The following is an 18,718-nucleotide window of genomic DNA, read 5'->3' as shown; positions in this document are numbered from 1 at the left end:
CTTACGACATTTTGACTGATCTTTCAAGACGCACGCAATATTGTGTTCCGTAACAGGAAAAGCATCAACAAACTAAAAGACGAGGAGGCTCCCTCTCATTTCCAAAAAGTTTTATTCTAACTTATTCCTCCCTTGAGTTATCAAATCCAACACGGGCTGATTTCCCGCAAAACATCAGTTTCTGACCAAAGAGTAGAGAACTGTGACTTTAACACACTCATTTTGCTTTTGTGACCTTACACTACAAAACATCATCAAGACAGACTGCTTTCGATTGGCAAAGTAATCACTTATTTATCCGTATAACAAAGAAAAGCTGTGCCGATCAAGTCAAAAGTGATGCAACACCACCATCTACTGGCATCTGTTTGTCATCACAGTTTCAACTTGAATTTCACATACAAGCCAAGCGAGACCTGATGCACGCCTACCTGTTGATAAACACACTTAAACATAATTTTGGTTGGTGGCAATAAATTCCGAGTCCAAGTTTAAATGAGTTAAAACTCAAAACCAAACACTTATAACATATTATATGCAAATGTACTACGACAGGAGGACGTCACACTCACTTGTGCTTGTCGGAGCCGCTGCAACTCGCTCATCTTGGCTCGCCGCTCCAGTGTCCTCATCTTCATCATTTCCAACTTCTCCGCCTCCGCCGGGTCGGCCGTGAGCGTCTGAAACTGTTACATCATAACTGTGAGCGAGCGCGTCGCTGCATCAAACGTGACCGTTCGAATCTAAGTCTTCCTTGCCTTCTCGTCCGATAGGTGGACGTCGATCTCGTCTAGCATCTCGTCGTCGTCCTCGTCCTCGTCCCCGTCGACGCCTTCATCCACGGAGGCGCTGTGAACGTGCCTGAAGGTGGTTTCTGTGCGGGAATAAGACGCAAAAACAAGTTTGACTACTAACAGTTTCCAGTACAACGTTCACACTGAGCCAGTGCTCATCAGTTTGCCTTAAACAAACCAACAACTCTGCTTTGGCTTCACACTGGACGAGAGCCAAACCACAACTCATGCCATCCGCTAGCCGTTTTCAAATGTAGATACTAAAAGTAAAAAGTCGTCAGAAAAATACTCAAGTAGAGAAACTGTTTAAAATAATTTAAAAACAAAATCTGACTGCTGAACCAGGGGTGGCTAAAAATACTGCTGAATCAATCCAATATCGATTCAGCAAATCCTCTGAATCAATTTGACCCCTGACCAGTAGGGGGTGCTATAGGCTTTACTTTTTACAGTGTGTAGAACGTTTCGATTTTGGGAGTCAGCCAATGAGTGTCAGGTTGGCTGTCACGAGCTCAGGTTGGCCTGATGGACTAACAATTTGGCCTACTCGTCATAGCTAGGACACGTGAAGCCACCGGCGGCCATCTTGCGTTGCCACTCACTAAGGCTGTCTAACTAGAATACATTGAGTTTTCTGCTGCATTTTCACATTATTACTTTGTTTGGTGTACAGTTGTACTAATAAGTCTGGAAGAAGCTCTACATGTACATTTCCTCGCTAAAAATATGGTTATTAATGTTCCCGTGGCCTTCTCTTAAGACAAATCTCCGTGTGACTCAAAGATTCGTCTACATCGTATTGTCAGTACCGTCAGCAATGAAATGAAAGCAAAACCCATCAAGAAAAAAATTACTGCAAAAATAAAAAACTCATAACGATCGTGCTTGCAAGCCTAGATGACGACTTTTTACTCACCCACTTTCCCGGGCTGATGAACGCTGAGCCGCGGATCTCTTTCGATGCGGGGCGAGGAAAGATTCCAGGGTGAGAACTTGGATCGGATTTTGGGCTGTCCAGCGGGCGTCTCTTTCCTCCGGAAGCATCGCCTGTTCCTCTTTTCGCGAACGTGACCGGCCGTGCTGACGCTCCAGTAGCCTTCCTCTTCCTGGCCGTCCTCCGCCTTGGGAGGACTCGCGCCTCGCGCAGTCGCCGAGGACGAGGAGCAGGACGAAGACCCGCCGAGGGTCTCGGAGTCCGAATCGGCGGTGTAGGTCAGGAGGTCGACCAGCTGGTTTTTCTCCTCGTCACTCAACTTGAGTTTGCGTAGCGATTGCTTGGGTCGCGAATCGGACGCAATCTCGGCTATCTTTCGCGCGGTTTCCGGCGGCGGATTGTTTTTCGGACCTGAGTGGATTAAAACACAGACGGTGCGAGGCTTCGCCACTGGAGGATTGGGGTCGGGAACTGTTTGCCGGGAGTGACGGGGCTTGGGGGCAGGGGGCCGTTTGTCCGTCAGCTCGACGACGTCCACGCGCCGGTCGCTGTCGGAGGGAGGTTCTTCTTCAGGGTTGGCTTGTCTGACGGAAGGTGGCGATTTTGGAGCAAGGCGGTCTGATGGGTGCTCGTCCTCGTCTGATGGGGATGGCGAGTAACCCTCGCTGGAAATGACGTTCTCTTCATTTCTTTTGCTGTCCTAGGAGGACAAAAGGCATGGAAAAGATGTAGCCCGACTGTTCACAATAACAAAATCAAGACAGTTTAAGTGGCAAAAGGTTGAAGAAAAGAAGAGATGCAACTCAACAGGGGTCACCAACTTGTGAGAGTTACTTTTTTTGGCTACTGATCAATGTGAAGGCTACCAGTTTCATACACGCTTCTGAAATAACTCAATACTACCTTGAAGAATATTCTCATTATATGCTTCTGTTGTCATCATTCCTTACAATAATTAGGAAACAAATATCAATGTGCAACATTTTTTATAAATCTCTCCCAATATTTATATTTAAAATGATTACTGACAACATTCCTGGAAAATAACAATGTCCTATTACCGGTAACCTATTTTTAAAACAGCCTGGTCTACATGTTTTTTGCTGAATCATTTGTGTTAAATCTGTTGCTTGAAGATTAAAGAGAAAGCACTGCAAAATACAAGCTCATTAGCATTAGCATTACGCTATCTGGTCTCGGGCACGTTTTGGTTGTTCAGTATGTGATCATTTAAATTAGATAAAAAAAAGATAAATAATTGAAATTAATAATGTGTGACTGTTTGTTTTATGTTGAGTTTTCCAGTACACCTTAACTGGAGTGACATTAAACAGCTTAAAGCCTCTTCTAGTAAAGTGTGTTGAGTTCACTGTCACCATAAAGTGCTTGTGCGTGTCAAGAATTTGTGACTGATTGATATACTGTATTGTGGAATCTGAGTTTTTGGTCTTTAAGCAAAAGCACAACAAAATGACTCGTTTGTTAAGTGACTGTTTGGGTTAGAAGACAAGCAGACAAGTGAAGAACCACACATGCATTTGCACGTGCTGAGTTGCGTCACCCACCTTACAAGACGATATTCCAGCGGCGTCTTCCAGCTCTTCGGCGTGAAGCTCGCAGTAAAATCTCCCTGAGGGATCGATATCAAGTAAGAAATAAAATCATATACAGTCTTTTTTCTAAAAAAAACAAAAAAGCAGGGATGTTTCTATTCTGTTTCCTTAAATTATTTATTTTCAGTTGAGCAATCGACAATCAGCAACTGACGAGTGAAACAAGAAGATGGCACAAGTAAAGCTTTGAAGCTTTTTTTTTTGTCTCGCAAGTAAACAATATGGGAGGAGGTTGTATTCAAGCTTGAACCCTTTTTTGCATAAATTCACAACTTCCCTCCGGAGTTTGCATTTTGGTGCTTTTGTTATCCTTTATTTCTTTCAAATTCCCATTTTTAGTGAGTTGCTTTTTTTTTTTTAGATTTAAAATGACCATGTCTAATTATTTGTCATATGCAGAATAAAAACAACAGTAGCAATATTTAAGCAATAAACAATATTGACGTTTGAAGTGTTTATTTAAGAAAACAATGAACTATAATTTGATGCGTTTCACATATGGTTGCAACTTCCTGTTCACTGCCACCCAACTGGTTAATGTCATTGCGGCAAAAGTCCTCAAAATCCACATGATGGAAAAGCTTGCAATTTTTGGCTGCTCAAATGATGCGTTTTAATTTAATACATTGCATTTAAACTGTATGGGAGAGGTAAAAATGCCTTCTTTCTTTTTTAAACATGGTCCTTATAATTAAAAAAAAAATCCCCCTATTGTGGGTACAACAGGGGTGTTACTCTGACTGACTAGGTTTGTTCTCACAACAGTTAAATCTTCCATCTTTACTCCTTTCCGACACTGGCGTGTATCGTCACCGTCTTCCAATTACACATCCCATATATTTCCTCGCAAAATTGCATCTTTTGTTGTTGAGACAACAAAATGCTACCATTTTGAACAGGCAGCAACCAGCGTGCATGTCATCCAAATGCGTACAACAAGTATTTGGACAGGTCACCTGTGTCCTGATGGAAGGCGTAGTCTCCGAGTCGCAGCGTGACGCCGCAGCGGTGGCACGTGAAGCAGCCGCGATGGAAGAACTTGCCCTCGGCGCTGATGCGCTCCAGCACGTAGACTCGACCGTCGCAGAAGTAGCAGGCCTCGCTGTTGGCCTGCGACGCGCAAGCTGGCTCGGGATCGACGAGTGCTGGGGTAGGACTGGGCTCAGGGGGGGTCAGGGGCACCACCTGAGATGTGGAGACGGGGATCAGAATGCGGATGGGAAGTTCGGCAGCAACAGAAAAAAAAAACCTACATTTTAACCAGGGATGTGATTTGACCAAAGTGAAATTATCTGAAAATTTAGCCGGGGGTCTGGGGGCCGCTGGCATCCAGCTAGAGCCCCCCGGAGCTCATGGGTTTTCCGTGTTTTTAAGTACTTTCAATGCACTCACATGACAAAGAAATAGACAAAACAACAGCATACATTTTCAATGTATATTGAACTATCCCATATAAAATGGCAGTTTTAGTCAACTCAAAATCAGTCACATTCAAAAACATTGGACTGCCTTTGCTTTTAAAAACTATCACTGAGAATATCATCATATCTAACTAATGTGATTACTAAGTTAACACATAAATAATGTTGAAGAGTTCAAATTTCATGAACAAATAATTGTATCATGACCAAATGAAAAGTAACTCATATTAGAGCATACCACAAATGTCTTTGTTATAGCAGAAGATGTTATCTGTCGGAGTCATGTGCATACACAATGAACTACTAAAAAAAACAAAAAAAAAACAAAAAAAAACGGAAATTTTAATTTTTTATTTTTGGAGATAAAAAGAGCGGAATTCCGCGAATTAGCGGAAAAATCACATCCCTGTTTAACTCGTCCGGGAAACAGGTAACAAGTTACGAATGTTGTTAACAAGTGACATTTCTCTGCAGACACCAGTAACAATTCATTGCCATTTGTACAGGTAAAAACAAAACAAAAAAACAGTTCTTTGGAATGCATAAATCAATGGAAATTAACTCCCAACAGTTCTCTACAGTAAATCAAACTTTCCAAAACTTCAATACAACTGAAATGTTCATCTTTCTTCTGCTTATCTTTCTGTTAAATTCAAACAAAAACATGCAGGGATTTCAGGCATTTGGCTCTGCTGTAATAACCCATGAATTAAGCCAGACAAAATAAATAATTAAATAAATGCATAAAAATAAAGGGAGTTGCTGATGTGCGTCAAAATGACGAATATTGGCACAGATAATCTGCCCGGCCGATTGGTCTATTGGATCACTGCATTGGTCTGAAGGCCTGCTGCACAATCAACAATTGCAAACAAATTACAGTCTGCAACAAACCCGCCAAGCTCTTACTGTGACATTTTGAGGTCACCCAAAAAATAAAAATGAAAATATTCACACAAAAAGAGTAAACAGGGAAGAATGATGTGTGTGTGTCGCCCATCTAACATCTTCTTTTTGGGATATCCGCCCATTGTATTTAATTGTCCCTGCATTTTGATAATTTTCATTTGATGATGGATAACCATTTTTGAACAGAAGGAAAAATTATGGCAAATAAAACAATTCTTGTAATTGTAACCAAAAATATATATATTAAAAAAAGGAAAATAACACTTGTCTGTTACTTTTGCCAGTAAGGTCATGACCAGAATTTAAGCAGTAAAATGTGAAAAGATGATTTTGTTTGTATTTGCGGTTTTAGTTTAGGAAGCTGGCAAAAAACATGGTGAATGAATAAAAGCTTACACAGTCGTCCTCTCCCATCCTTGTCTCGATTTCTCTTGTTTGCTCCTTCTCAGCTGCCAGTTTCTCCTGTGGATGAAATCCGCTATCGTTATTTTCATGACTAACGCTGAAATGTCTCCGCTTTCAGACGAGTCACAAGCAGTTCAAAAAGTCGCACTGAAGGTCGAGACTCGAGACAGACAACACGCTTCGTCTCCGACTTCATGCAGGCAGTGTGTGTGTGTGTGTGTGTGTGTGTGTGTGTGTGTGTGTGTGTGTGTGTACCTTGCGTCTTTGCAGGGAGTTGTGCTTCAGCTTGCTGAGGAAAAAGACGGCAGATTGCGTCTGGGAGAGAGTCAGAGGCTTGGACAAAGTCAAGAAGCCTTTGGGCTCGGGAGCTGAAAGGCAGAAAGAAAAAGAGGAACAAACACGTTAGGCAAGCGCTGCCTCCACTTTATCGTTTCACAACACCTTCAAATGTTGGCCTGCTCACTAAGTACGCCAATAAAATGAGCCCTTCTACGCAGAGGATCATGAATATATGACGTGCCTGCTGTTATTTTGTCTCTCTACATGTTTTCAATCCTTTGCTTTGTTAACGTGCTTGCGTGTTGCTTCGTGTTAAGCTAGCAGGCCCTTTCTTTCTCCAGTACAAGTGAACTTCAACTGGGAGGGGCATAAAATCTCTCAAAGTTTTTCTTCACTATGACAAAATGCTAATTATCAAGCTTCACAAAAAAATAAAATTAAAATAAAAAAGGTCAATTGTACCTCAAAGCACCGCTTTAAAATAAATGCCACAAAATCGCACCTTTCTTAACGGATTCATTTCCAGCCATTTTCACTGAAGCAACCCCCTTCGCTCCGAGCTGGTTTACTGGATTTTGCAAGGCCCACATTGTGTTCTATTGCTATAAAAACATGGAACCTACCAAAAGAAAGATTAAAGTCTCTTCTGTCATCAGGGGAAAAAAAGTATATTTCTATCCGTTTCTGTTTTGCAGCAATTACCATTAGAATATAGGTAAGTTTCATCATCATTCACAAATCGGTTTAGAACTGTGGGTAAATGAGCTTTTTTCAACATCGCCCTGGTTGATCTCTTTTGCACTGCTGCCACCTGCTGGCCGTTTTTGTAATAACTACCATTGCTTCAACCATTCTCTTCAGTTCAGAGGCTGCATCAAAGTCTTCTGTATGCTTTAGGATAAAACAAAACCTAAAAATGTATAAATACGTCTTTGGGAGCATGGTAATATTTAAAATAGAACGTATTTATAAGTTTTTGGGAGCAAATGAGTGAATATCCCCTTTTTAAAATATTCAATTAACGGTTAAATCAAATTAGACTGATTCATAATAATCAATATACATATACTAACACTAATAAAATACAAATACTAACAATCACTTTCTCAGCTCATCAGTACAGCACTAATATGAACGGTTCTACGCACAAGTACGGCACTAAACGTTCGGCTGGCAATGAACGCTCTTGTCATGATGTCACAAACGGCCGACTGGTCCACTGACGGGACCACTTCACATCCAAACTCTTCCGCCGAGGATTCCCAGCAAACGACGCCTGCCCGCTGCCCGATCAGCCGATCCAGAGCGGAGCATCACGAAGGGACGGCGAGCAGCGCGCCCGTTTGGCCTCAGTCACAGCTGGAACAATTCAAACACACTCTCTCTCTTGTCAAAATTCATCCTCAGGGGACTGGGGGAAAAAAATCCTGGTCCAGCACAGACAGGCTCTCATCCCATCAGAGCCTGACGGAAGAGCTCCACGGCAAATGCCGAGGAGAGGAGAAGCAGCAGCAGCTGAGGACGGCACTTAGAGCTCAATGAATTGTGGGTAATCAGCTCTTAAAGAGCTAGTGTCCCGACGACGCACATTTCAGTGGGAGGACGGAAGCGCCTGAGCCTTTGATGAGTGTGTTAGCGAGCGAGTTGCGTAAGAGGAACGTTGCAGTCCCCAACTGCCGGCTTCACAAATGTTGGCCAGCTCAAGCAGCATGATTTATTTAACGGAAACATTCACTTTCTGCATTTTTGATTGCTTTGTTCGAGACAAAAATAAGGCTTAAGTACAAGAGAAATGCGCCTTAGTGGTGCTCGAAACGGCCCATTTCCTTTTCCATGAAATTCAAGCTGCTATGGGTGATGCTGGTTTGTGCAAACACATCCAACATGTCTGGTCAATCAAAATAAATAAATAAAATAAAAGGAGTGAATATCAAATTACAGCTTGAAAGAGGAATAAAATTATTTGTCCTCTTTGCGTGTTCCAAAACTTGAAGCCAGATTTAATGTAAGAAAAAACACCTTTGCAAAAATGATTTTAATCTAACAGAGATCTCTGGACATCGTGACATGCTCCAAACATCACATAACAGGTGGAATTTCAGAGTGCCGAATGTGTCTCTTCCGCGTGTAAAATGGCTTCTTATAGTTAAAACCGACCGCCTCTCTTTCATTTGTAGACAAAACATGCTCTCTTGGTACTTTTCCGTGAGCGATGGCGAAAACAGAGTCAGGGGTGCGTGTTCGAAACAGATTCTGTTCTCAAGGACCAAATGTGTTTTCCCACAGAGAAGGAACTTCTAGACCAAATAATATGTCCCAGCTTAAGGTCAAATTATACTGAGTTCAACACTACTTGCTTTACACGTCTATAAAACCTTTCAACATGGTTAATATAAAGAATTAAGATGTTAATAATGTATAACGATGGTTAATATATGAAAATAAAGAATTTAAATGTTAATAATATCTAACAAGCTTCATAAAGAACACAAGACAAAGTATTGTATTTAACATTGAAAGTATATTGTGTCCCACTTTGTTTTATAATCGTAGGTGACTCAAAATCATGCTGGAAAAACGCAGTTGAATAAACTAACATTGATAGAAAGTTTGTCAATTCCTACATCAGGGGTCACCAATGTGCTTGCCCCCGAGGACCACGAGTAACCCCCGGGTATATTCTAAAAATAGCTCACCAGTGAGAAGCTCTGAATTTTTTTATTTCTCTATTCAGAGGCAAAAAAAAAATACTTACTTACTAGTGAGCGTATTCGAACTTATGATTATTTTTCCAAACCATCACACTTGCATTAGTGTCAATTTGGAAACAACATCTTCAAACTTGAGATTTTAGTGCTACTACAGTTGAGACAAGCCAGCGTGCGCAACCATGAAATGATTTAGACCTCCCAAATAATTTAAGCTCATTTGTTATTTCTGTTACATTATCTGTAGCCAAGAAGTAGCTTTCACATTCAAAAAGGTTTTTGACCCATGACCTATATTTTCAAATATTAATTTAACAGTAAAGCAAATCACGTTATCTATTTATTTCTTAATTTACCTGTATTTATCGATGCGATAATCGATTCAAAAAAGATTCGCTAATGACAGGCCTAGTTCTTAAGACAGTCCTGTTTAATGTTGCTCATTTTCATCCTAACCCTCCTGCAGCAATCAAGAACAACAGTGTTCTCTCCTCTTCCGCTTGACTCATCGTAAAACCGTGCACACTCTGTGTTGCGGTTGATTTCACACGCTGAAGGTTTGTTGTGTTGCCACAACTCGTTACCGTTTTCCCACACAAAGCGCATCTTGGCTGTCTGCAGCTCCACATATGACTCAGTTTATGGCAGCTCTGGCCTTGTGTCTACATACTGAGACTGAGCGACTGACTTATGAATTACATACTAAAGCGAAAGAAAAAGTAGTTCCTACCAAGCACATTTGATTTACAAAATCGCCTCCTAACAACAACAAAAGTTCCCAATGAACACGGGAAAACACAACAATAGCATGCTGCGTTTTTTCCACATTTCAACAATGTGTAGTACATCACTTGAAAAACAAAGTGCTTTAAAAGCTTGAATACTTTCGACAAACAAATCGTGGGGAAGGGGGGACCGCAAAGAAACCCTTGATTTTGACCATTTTTAAAACTCTTCAGAAAAAGGAAACCAAAAAGCTCTAAATTGAAATTTGGATATGTTATCAGTAGTTCATAGAATAAAACAAAAATGTAAATTTTGCTCAAATAAACACAGACAATGCACATTTTGCATTTGTTTCCAGAGCCGTATATTGAATAAATATTTGACTCCTCTGTTTACGTTTTTAACCTGATGAGAAAAAAACAATTTGCACTGAATTGTGTTGTCCAAAGTGCACATTTGCAACCAAATATTTTTTTTTATCTTTGAATCCATATTAGTTTACCTGGCGTGAGCCCAGTGAAGGCGTTTTTGATCTCCGTTAAGTAGAGGACCATGGACAGTCTGTCGATCTGGCCTCCATTAGCGAAGTCGGCGGCCGACATGACTGGCGGGATTCCGAGCTCCTTCTCCAAAATGCTGAAGGCCACTTGGTGATTGCGGATGCAATCGGACGCTTTCAAGGAGATCATGTCACTGCGGATGCAGTAAACAAGATCAATATCGACTCCGCTCCATTAGCGTCGGCCGGCGGTTTGTCGACTCACATGAGCTGAGGGCGGAAGTGGTGGATTAAAGCGCACAGAGCCAGCCCGGACCTCCACGAAGCGGTGAAATCTTTCACATCCACATGGCTGTAACCTGCAGTGTGTTTCTGGCACCATTTCAGCAACTCCTCAAATCCACTGGAGGAATCTAAAAGACAGTCAGGATGCCACCTTCGTGTGTTTCTATTGCTTCTTTAAAATAAAACCTCTTTTAAAAAAAAAGAAAAGAAAAGAAAAAACAAAGGTGGCTGACATGCCTACCTTGGCGCGAGTAAGAGTGTCTGTTATTCAGTTTCTTGCTGGATGGATTGGATTTATCAACAATGTAAAGATGTTGCACCTACAAAGAGTGACAAGTGGATTAGTAAAGGCATCCCTAATTCAATATCAGAGAAAGTGGTCATTAAACATAAGATTATTAGTTGGTGATGACCGCTTTTAAAGGTAATAATAGCAGAAAGAAAGTTAACTCATTCACTGCCATTGACGACTATAGACGTTAAAAATTCATGTGAACTACTTCTATTAGTTTAACCATTTTTCATTTCAGTTTTTATGAAAACCAATTTTTTTATTGTACATTAATAACAGATATAAAATTATCATGTGATTAAATATGATGAAACCCCCCTTATTTGATTTTTTTTTTTTAAATTAAGCCCGTCAGGCGATACATTTTTCAAATTGTAATTAATCACATGACTTCAACTGACTTTAACTAACCACTAATTAATCACACATTTTATATCTGTTCTAAATTTACAATAATTTTTTTCTCTAGATTTTCATACTCTTGTTAGCAAAAGTGGATAACTAATAGAAATAGTTCGAATTTTTGACGTCTATAGCCGTCAATAGCAGTGAATGAGTTAACATCCTCTGGCATACTTTACATTTTTTAACTTATGACTTATTAATACAGTAATAGTTTTTTGGTATACAATACTAAATGAATCCAAATAACAAGCCTCATCTATAAATGTGCATAATTAATAAATTTCTTATTTACATATTACTTGTATTTACAAAAAGGAAGAGAAAGCACAATCCCAGTAAGAGAACCTTCAAGGCCCAGTGAAATTCCAAACATTCAAAGAAAGCTAAATTAATTCAAGCAAAAACAAAATTTAGGCACAATTTCATTATACTTACTAACCCATCCAAAACTTTCAAAACAACATTTCCACAGATTCTCCAATTTATACCAGATTTACATGTTTTTGGCATTTTAATTAAATAATAATAATAATAAAGCAAACAATTCTCAGATTTTACTCTTTATTGGCAGGCACGTCTTGAGTTCTTTTATTGCCTAAACGATTAACAACATTACTCCCAAATTCAGAACACAACTTTTGAGCAGTACTTACCACCATGGATCAAACACAGTATAGAAAAAAAACACACTGAAGATTGATTCATTTACAATATATTGCATATAAAAGTAAATAACAATTGTACATACACTTGGCCAGCTATTCTTTCACATACCACTGGTGGTATTTTTACCCCACTTTGGAAATCTTCTATTTACAGCATTTAGTTGTTGCAGAAAACGAAAACTAGTAAAATTACTGAAAAAAGCTAGTGATTTTTTTTAGGCTCTTAATTTTTTTAGAGAGTGTGGTTCCAATATCAAAATCATCTCATGTCTAATATATGTGTACTGTAAACGTCAACATTTAAAGTGATGACAAACTGAATGAGGCAAAAAAAAGAAAGAAAAAAAGTTGTGATGCGGCGGCTGACCTGGTTGGTGTGGATGGAGGCGAGGTTGATTCTGACATAGCGCGTTTTGGGGTCGATGCTGTAGGCGGCGTAGTTTTTGCTGGTGTTCTCTGGTGTGGTCTGGGACAGAGCCTGGTAGATGCTCTCCCTACACGGGTCCGAGAAGGAGAAGCAGATGGCAAGGAAATGAATGCATTTGGGATGATGCAACACTTTGTATGGTGCATAAAAGAAGTCTTGATGTTGAGTCAAAGGAATCAGCTTTTATCATGAAAAAAGAAAATTTTTAAAATAGCATTTTTACCCTGCAATTAAAATAAATAAAAGTTGAAAAGTTGATTTTCTCTCGGACCATTTGATGCAGTTTGCGTTCCCACTCACCGCTCGGCGAGGACCTTGAGAGGAGGCGTCCCGGCGCCCCAACTCCTCACCATCCACGCCGTGTCGAAAGCCGCCAGAAATCCCCGAGCGATGCCCGTCCCCAGAGGCCAGAAGGGCTGCCGAGGACAACGCAAATAAGCTGTTGCAACTCGTGACACATCAAAACACGCCAACTTCTATTCAGTTTCTTCTCCTTTTTGGGAGTTGATACCATTCGACTGAGGTTAAGAGGCGAGGTACGCTCTGGAACGATTGATTACCTGTCAATCACAAGACTGACGGAGACACAGAAAGCAAGTCATGTGCACAAATACCAGCGACTATTTGGCACCTGATTTGCATGTGCAAAAGCTGACACAAAATGTACTATGCCTGCTGCCAAAAGAGCAAAATTGCCATCCATTTTGGCAGTTCGTCAAGAAGAGGTGCAAACAGATTTGTCAAATGGAGACAATTTGCAGTTGCGGATTTTGCTTCTGCAAAAAAGTGCGTGTGCAAAGCGGCACTGCTGGGCGTCATCGTGGCGGCGGTTCTTGTGGCGAACACGACGAGCGGGCACAGAAGGCAAAGCGAGAGGTGACAAACAGAGCAGATCTCTTCCGCTCATGTAAACATTTTGCAATTGACACAAACTAAAATGTGCCACAGATACTCCACTCTGGGATTTCATTTTGGAGCTTCTGATGATGGATGGACGGACATTTTTGCCACTCATAATCAGGAACTTTTTCCTTCAAAGATGCTTCTTGATATTTGGATTTTGAATTTATTGAACACGCTACAAGCAGGGATGTGATTTGACCAAAGTGAAATTATCTGAAAATTTAGCCGGGGGTCTGGGGGCCGCTGGCACCCAGCTAGGTCCAGGGAGCTCATGGGTTTTCCGTGTTTTTAAGTACTTTCAATGCACTCACATGACAAAGAAATAGACAAAACAACAGCATAAATTTTCAATGTATATTGAACTATCCCATATAAAATGGCAGTTTTAGTCAACTCAAAATCAGTCACATTCAAAAACATTGGACTGCCTTTGCTTTTAAAAACTATCACTGAGAATATCATCATATCTAACTAATGTGATTACTAAGTTAACACATAAATAATGTTGAAGAGTTCAAATTTCATGAACAAATAATTGTATCATGACCAAATGAAAAGTAACTCATATTAGAGCATACCACAAATGTCTTTGTTATAGCAGAAGATGTTATCTGTCGGAGTCATGTGCATACACAAAAAAAAAATAATAAATCTGAATTTTTTTTTTTGGGGGGGGGGGTAAAAAAAGCGGAATTCCGCGAATTAGCGGAAAAATCACATCCCTGTACAAGTGATGATATTACTACGACTACAAGATCTACAAGTACGACTACTACTACTAGCAAAGTTACTAATTCTACAAGTACTATTAGATGTACTACTACTACAAGTATGTATTACATACATAGTACTATGTAGTAGTACGACTACTGCTACCTGTACTACATGTAGTACTACTACTACTACTACCTGTACTACATGTAGTAGTACTACTATTACTACCTGTACTACATGTAGTAGTACTACTATTACTTGTAGTACATGTAGTAGTACTTGTAGTAAAGTTACTAATACTACAAGTACTATTACATGTACTGAGGAGGTCTTTGAGGGGGATGGTAGGAAAACTGCCACACAAAAAACTACAAATGTGCTTACTGCTGTATGGCATACATCACTTCCTCCTTTCTCCATTCATTACAAAGACGGAAGTCAATTTGAGCTAAAAAATGACACAATGTACTTGTCCTCATGGGAAATGTGGTCTTATTTTAGGCATAACATTACTGCTTTTGTCCATATGGTGCCGCCATAATCAACATAAACAAAACAAAAGTTCCTTAGTGTTGCTTTAAAGCACTGCAACAAAGATGCAAAGTATCTTTAGCTCAAAACTAGTGGCGCCTTCTTTTAGGAAGACGTGATTGTTTGAAACGCACAGTGTCATGAATTCTCTGATGTTTGACTACACTTCAACTAGCTTTAAGTTTGTCTTTTGTTTGAGCCGAGTTGAGCTCACTGCTACCATTAAGCGCTCGCATCTCACATTTTTGCTGGCAAATCAAAGCAAACAATTGTCCGCATGACGGTTCCTATCTCGAAAAACCTGTAAGCTGAGTCCCTTGTAAATCGAAGCATCAGTGTAGTACAATGCAAGCGAAAGGACACAAGCCAAGTGTCAACTGTGAATTTTAATATAGGCCAGAAAATGTTGTCCAAGCTGTCATTTGCTGTTCAATGACAATAATGTCAATGTTAAGAAGAGTAAGCGTGGGAATGATGAAAGGGAAAGAGAGGACTGTGACACACAAAAGCGCACGCACCTCCACCAGGCAATCTCCAACGAGAGCCATCAACAGCTTGTTGCCTCTGCGCTCCCTGACCAGCGAGGCGTTCTCGGCCCGCTGCATGCACGTGAAGTCGAAGACGGCCACGTCCGGCTGGCGGGCGTGGTTGTGAGCGAACTGCAGCTCGGGCAGTCGGCCCCCCGTGGAGAAGTAGGCGGCGTCGCGAGCGTAGCGGCGCAGGGCCTCTTGATCGATGTTGGCCGGCGCCAGCAAATTCTCCGCTTCGTTCAAGTCCTAGACGACAGGATGACAAGGTGAAGGATGTCGGCCATAACTCGCGTTTGTGCTGCCGGCTGGCGTCCGGAACCGTCCCGGGTTCCTCTTTGTGACACTCGTGTTGTTCGCACCTGCTTGATGACACCCTTCTTCAGTAAGCTCGTCTTTTTGGCAGTCATGACAAAGTAGTGGGTGTCGTCTTTGTAATACACGATGTTCTCCAAATCTATACCTGAGACAGTTAGTGACAGAGTGAGGAAAACCACCATGTTTTTTTTCCATACTTGCAATGCATTGTGGTCTATATCAACCCGGTCGAGTGAACATCAATGTTCAGTACTTTTCATAGTGCATTGTGGGTAATTTTGAGTGGCCTACATTTTCGATCCCTGGACATTCGGACGCCACTACAAAATGGCGTGACCCCTAAATAGGATGCTATGCATTTGGACGCAGCCTCTATCAACAACGCTGTTTTTACATGCATCACACTGCCCCCAACAGGCCAAGGCATGTATAGCAGTAATAACAATTGTATTGTTGTTGTTTTTTGTAATCATTACAACACATTATTTCACTTATTTATTTTCTTGTTGTTCTTTTAAGTTACTGTATATTTAAAGTTGAGTTCATAAAAAGTACATTTCAAGTTGAGTTTTGCTAGTTCAATAAATACTAAGTTTTTAAATCAGTGAGCAATTGTGTTTATTGCATTTCATATGCGTGTGCAAAGTTTCTGCCCAGGGTTTGACCCTCAAAAACAGCATCATTTTTCATTGTAAACAGCACATCGCCATGGTAACAGTGTGCAACAAAATAAAAAGCTTTCAAGAATTTTTCATCTCTAGATGAAAAACGCAAAATTTGAAGACAGTTTAGGACGATCGGATGACTTTTGTAGGAGGAGTTTGTTAAAATATGATATAAAAAAAAGGCCAAAAAAGAAAATCAAAATGGTGGACTTCCAATAAGATTTACAATGGCTCTAAAATACTTTTTTGTACGTTGTGGGTCGTTATATATGCCTCACAGTTTTCGAGGCTCTAGGTCAGGGGCGGGCAAACTCGGTCCTCGAGGGCCGGACTCCTGCAGGTTTCGGATGTTTCCCTTCTCCAACACACCTGATATATGATCAGCTCATCAGCACGCTCGGCATAAGCCTGATAACGATCCTGTTGATTGGAATCAGCCTGTGTTGGAAGGGGGAAACCTCCAAAACCTGCTCGGGCCCTAATAATGGTGACTTTTTTTTCCTCATAATTTCCCAGCCCTCCTGTCATCTGCTCACATGTGGACTCGTACCCGTCTCAGTCAGCAGGTCCTGGAAGAACTTCTGGTTGTAGATGCGTGCCACGCCGCTGATCTCGGCCACTTGGGCTTCCGCCGCCGTGTTGCTGTTGACGAAGTTGGCCGTGATGCCGATGGCGAGCTTGCCTCTCAGCTCTTTGTGTTTGAAGCCTGGCAAGCAGAACGGGAGCCATGAACATGTTGAACGTGAAGTACGATGATAACCAGGACATTATTTACGCCCTCGCAAAATGTCAGACTGCAGCCGGTTGTGGCCGACAGAAGCGTGTCGTTAGTCTCACCCTCGGGGACGAACCTGCCTCCGCCGGCTGAAATGAAAACATCAAACTGGAAAGTTGAAGCGGGATGAGTCTCAGGCAGCACCTTGGCAGTCCAAGCTGTCAAATATAAAAAATATTTTAAAAAAAAAGTGAGAAGAGGCTCAGCATGGCACTGAACGAGTCAAGCAAAGAAGGTCCGAAGGGTACCTTTGTCTCCTGAGGGCTCACGAAGACCCTGGAACTCCACTCCGGTGTGAACCTCCACCCCAAGGAGAAGCGACACTTTTAAAAGGATTAACTGCAGCTGACGAATGCCTAAAAACCCAAAAAGGTTCATTCAATCTTTACTGTCTTAACATCAAGTTAAATAAGGCGGGTCCAAACGAAGGCCCTGGAGCTATTTGTGGCCCGCTGTCCAGCAATCGGCGGCATGCAGCATATGCTAAAATTCATAATTGAAACAGCTGTGGTTTTTGCCTTCATTGTGCTACTTGAGGCTGTGTTAAAAAAATCAATCAATCAATTTTTCTCTTCGTAGCCTAATACTGTATATAAAAAAAGAAAATCCTTCTGATGTCTTTTTTCCATACATTCATGGGAAAACAAAACTTACATAGTGAAAGCAGATTTTAATTTTTATGCCCAAAATTATTATTTTTTTATCTTGCTGTTTTTGTGATATTTCCTGTTCACAGGAATTTAAAAGTATTTTCTTACATTCAACAAACACATGACTTGTTGCACTTTTAAGAAACTTCAGAATCTTTCTCACTTATATTATTTAAATAAAAAATTACATACAAATGTATAAATGTATATAACAAAAATTGGTACTGCATGAAATCTTTAACTGAATCAAAAATTAAAGTGAATTGTGAACCAAATCGAATGGAATCAATTATATGAATCTCTACCCAAACGAAGGCCCTGGCAAGGCAGGAAAAGAGACAAAAACAAAACACTTCTTCTCATCTCTCACAAACCCCCTAATTTAATCCTTTAGAAATGTTACAATTGACCCCAATGTTCGGGTCAGTTGCAACACACCTTACATGACTACAAATTGTGAAAGCTTTTAGTTCAAAACATTTAAACATAATTGCTGTGGTTCTGCAGAGTATAGGACTTAAAATACAATAAACATATGAATCCTTATAAAAAATTAAATAGCACCTAGTTTCCTCTTCCTTTTGGATAAGGATTAAGATAGGAGTTTCTGTTTATGGCTTTTGCTACTGTTGGACCAAAGTTCAGCCAACTCAGTGTTTCTTCAGTTAGAGACCGTGGCTTTTTGAATGAATCACATTTTTTTCTGCATCTGCTTTATGACACTACTTTTCCACTTGTGGACTAAACTAAGCACACGAAAGGTGAATCTGGTGATTCCTAACTTGTTCCTGATTAGACCAACTGACACGCGTTACAAGTCCAGACTCCCCCGGTCCCCCCCACTACGGCGCGTTAGCTGTCACTTACTGATGTGATCCAGCGAGCCGGTGCAGAATTTTCCGTAGAACTTTTTGGCGCCGAGGCCGCGGAGATCGCAGATGGTGAAGGGCCACAGATGGAGAACGTTGTTCCTGGCGAAAGTCTCTCGCTTCTCTATCACCACCACCTGAGCCCCCAGCAGTGACAGTTCGATGGCCGCCCTCAGCCCGCACGGCCCGGCGCCCAGGATCAGACACTGCGCGGGACCAACAAATCATCAAGCAATCTAAATAATCAAAATTCAACCGCATTTTGACCTTTTGGCGAAGATTTCCACAACTAGAGGCAAAAAGTGTTTTCTTATGCTTACAGTGCGTTATTAGTGTGTTGCTACCAAATTGTCTATGTTTATTTGTAGGGCCCAATTGGGCCAAAGGGCAGATTATTTTCCCCT

General features: G+C 40.9%; 1 protein-coding gene across 6 annotated transcripts in view; it reads right to left on the bottom strand.

Moving 5' to 3' along the window:
• mical1 (microtubule associated monooxygenase, calponin and LIM domain containing 1) overlaps positions 1-18,718 on the bottom strand; it is a 28,945-nt gene that overhangs the window by 2,433 nt on the left and 7,794 nt on the right. For 2 of the 6 annotated variants that reach the window (XM_077572089.1, XM_077572080.1), the window contains exons 3-20: positions 18,313-18,520; positions 17,044-17,151; positions 16,858-16,953; positions 16,571-16,726; positions 15,400-15,500; positions 15,029-15,286; positions 12,663-12,778; positions 12,303-12,429; positions 10,815-10,893; positions 10,554-10,701; positions 10,292-10,482; positions 6,332-6,444; positions 6,068-6,133; positions 4,298-4,526; positions 3,294-3,358; positions 1,711-2,428; positions 759-874; positions 573-686 (exon numbers count right to left, since the gene is read on the bottom strand). In XM_077572089.1, the coding sequence (XP_077428215.1) occupies positions 573-686; positions 759-874; positions 1,711-2,428; positions 3,294-3,358; positions 4,298-4,526; positions 6,068-6,133; positions 6,332-6,444; positions 10,292-10,482; positions 10,554-10,701; positions 10,815-10,893; positions 12,303-12,429; positions 12,663-12,778; positions 15,029-15,286; positions 15,400-15,500; positions 16,571-16,726; positions 16,858-16,953; positions 17,044-17,151; positions 18,313-18,520 (3,009 nt within the window). Of the gene's footprint in view, positions 1-572; positions 687-758; positions 875-1,710; positions 2,429-3,293; positions 3,359-4,297; positions 4,527-6,067; positions 6,134-6,331; positions 6,445-10,291; positions 10,483-10,553; positions 10,702-10,814; positions 10,894-12,302; positions 12,430-12,662; positions 12,779-15,028; positions 15,287-15,399; positions 15,501-16,570; positions 16,727-16,857; positions 16,954-17,043; positions 17,152-18,312; positions 18,521-18,718 lie in introns of those variants that run through there. The other 4 variants (XM_077572098.1, XR_013294935.1, XR_013294936.1 and 1 more) reach the window with 4 other exon arrangements.

This window comes from Vanacampus margaritifer, chromosome 1 (genome assembly GCF_051991255.1).
Source record: "Vanacampus margaritifer isolate UIUO_Vmar chromosome 1, RoL_Vmar_1.0, whole genome shotgun sequence".
Classification (NCBI taxonomy): domain Eukaryota; kingdom Metazoa; phylum Chordata; class Actinopteri; order Syngnathiformes; family Syngnathidae; genus Vanacampus; species Vanacampus margaritifer.
This window is presented reverse-complemented; position numbering and strand designations above follow the sequence as displayed.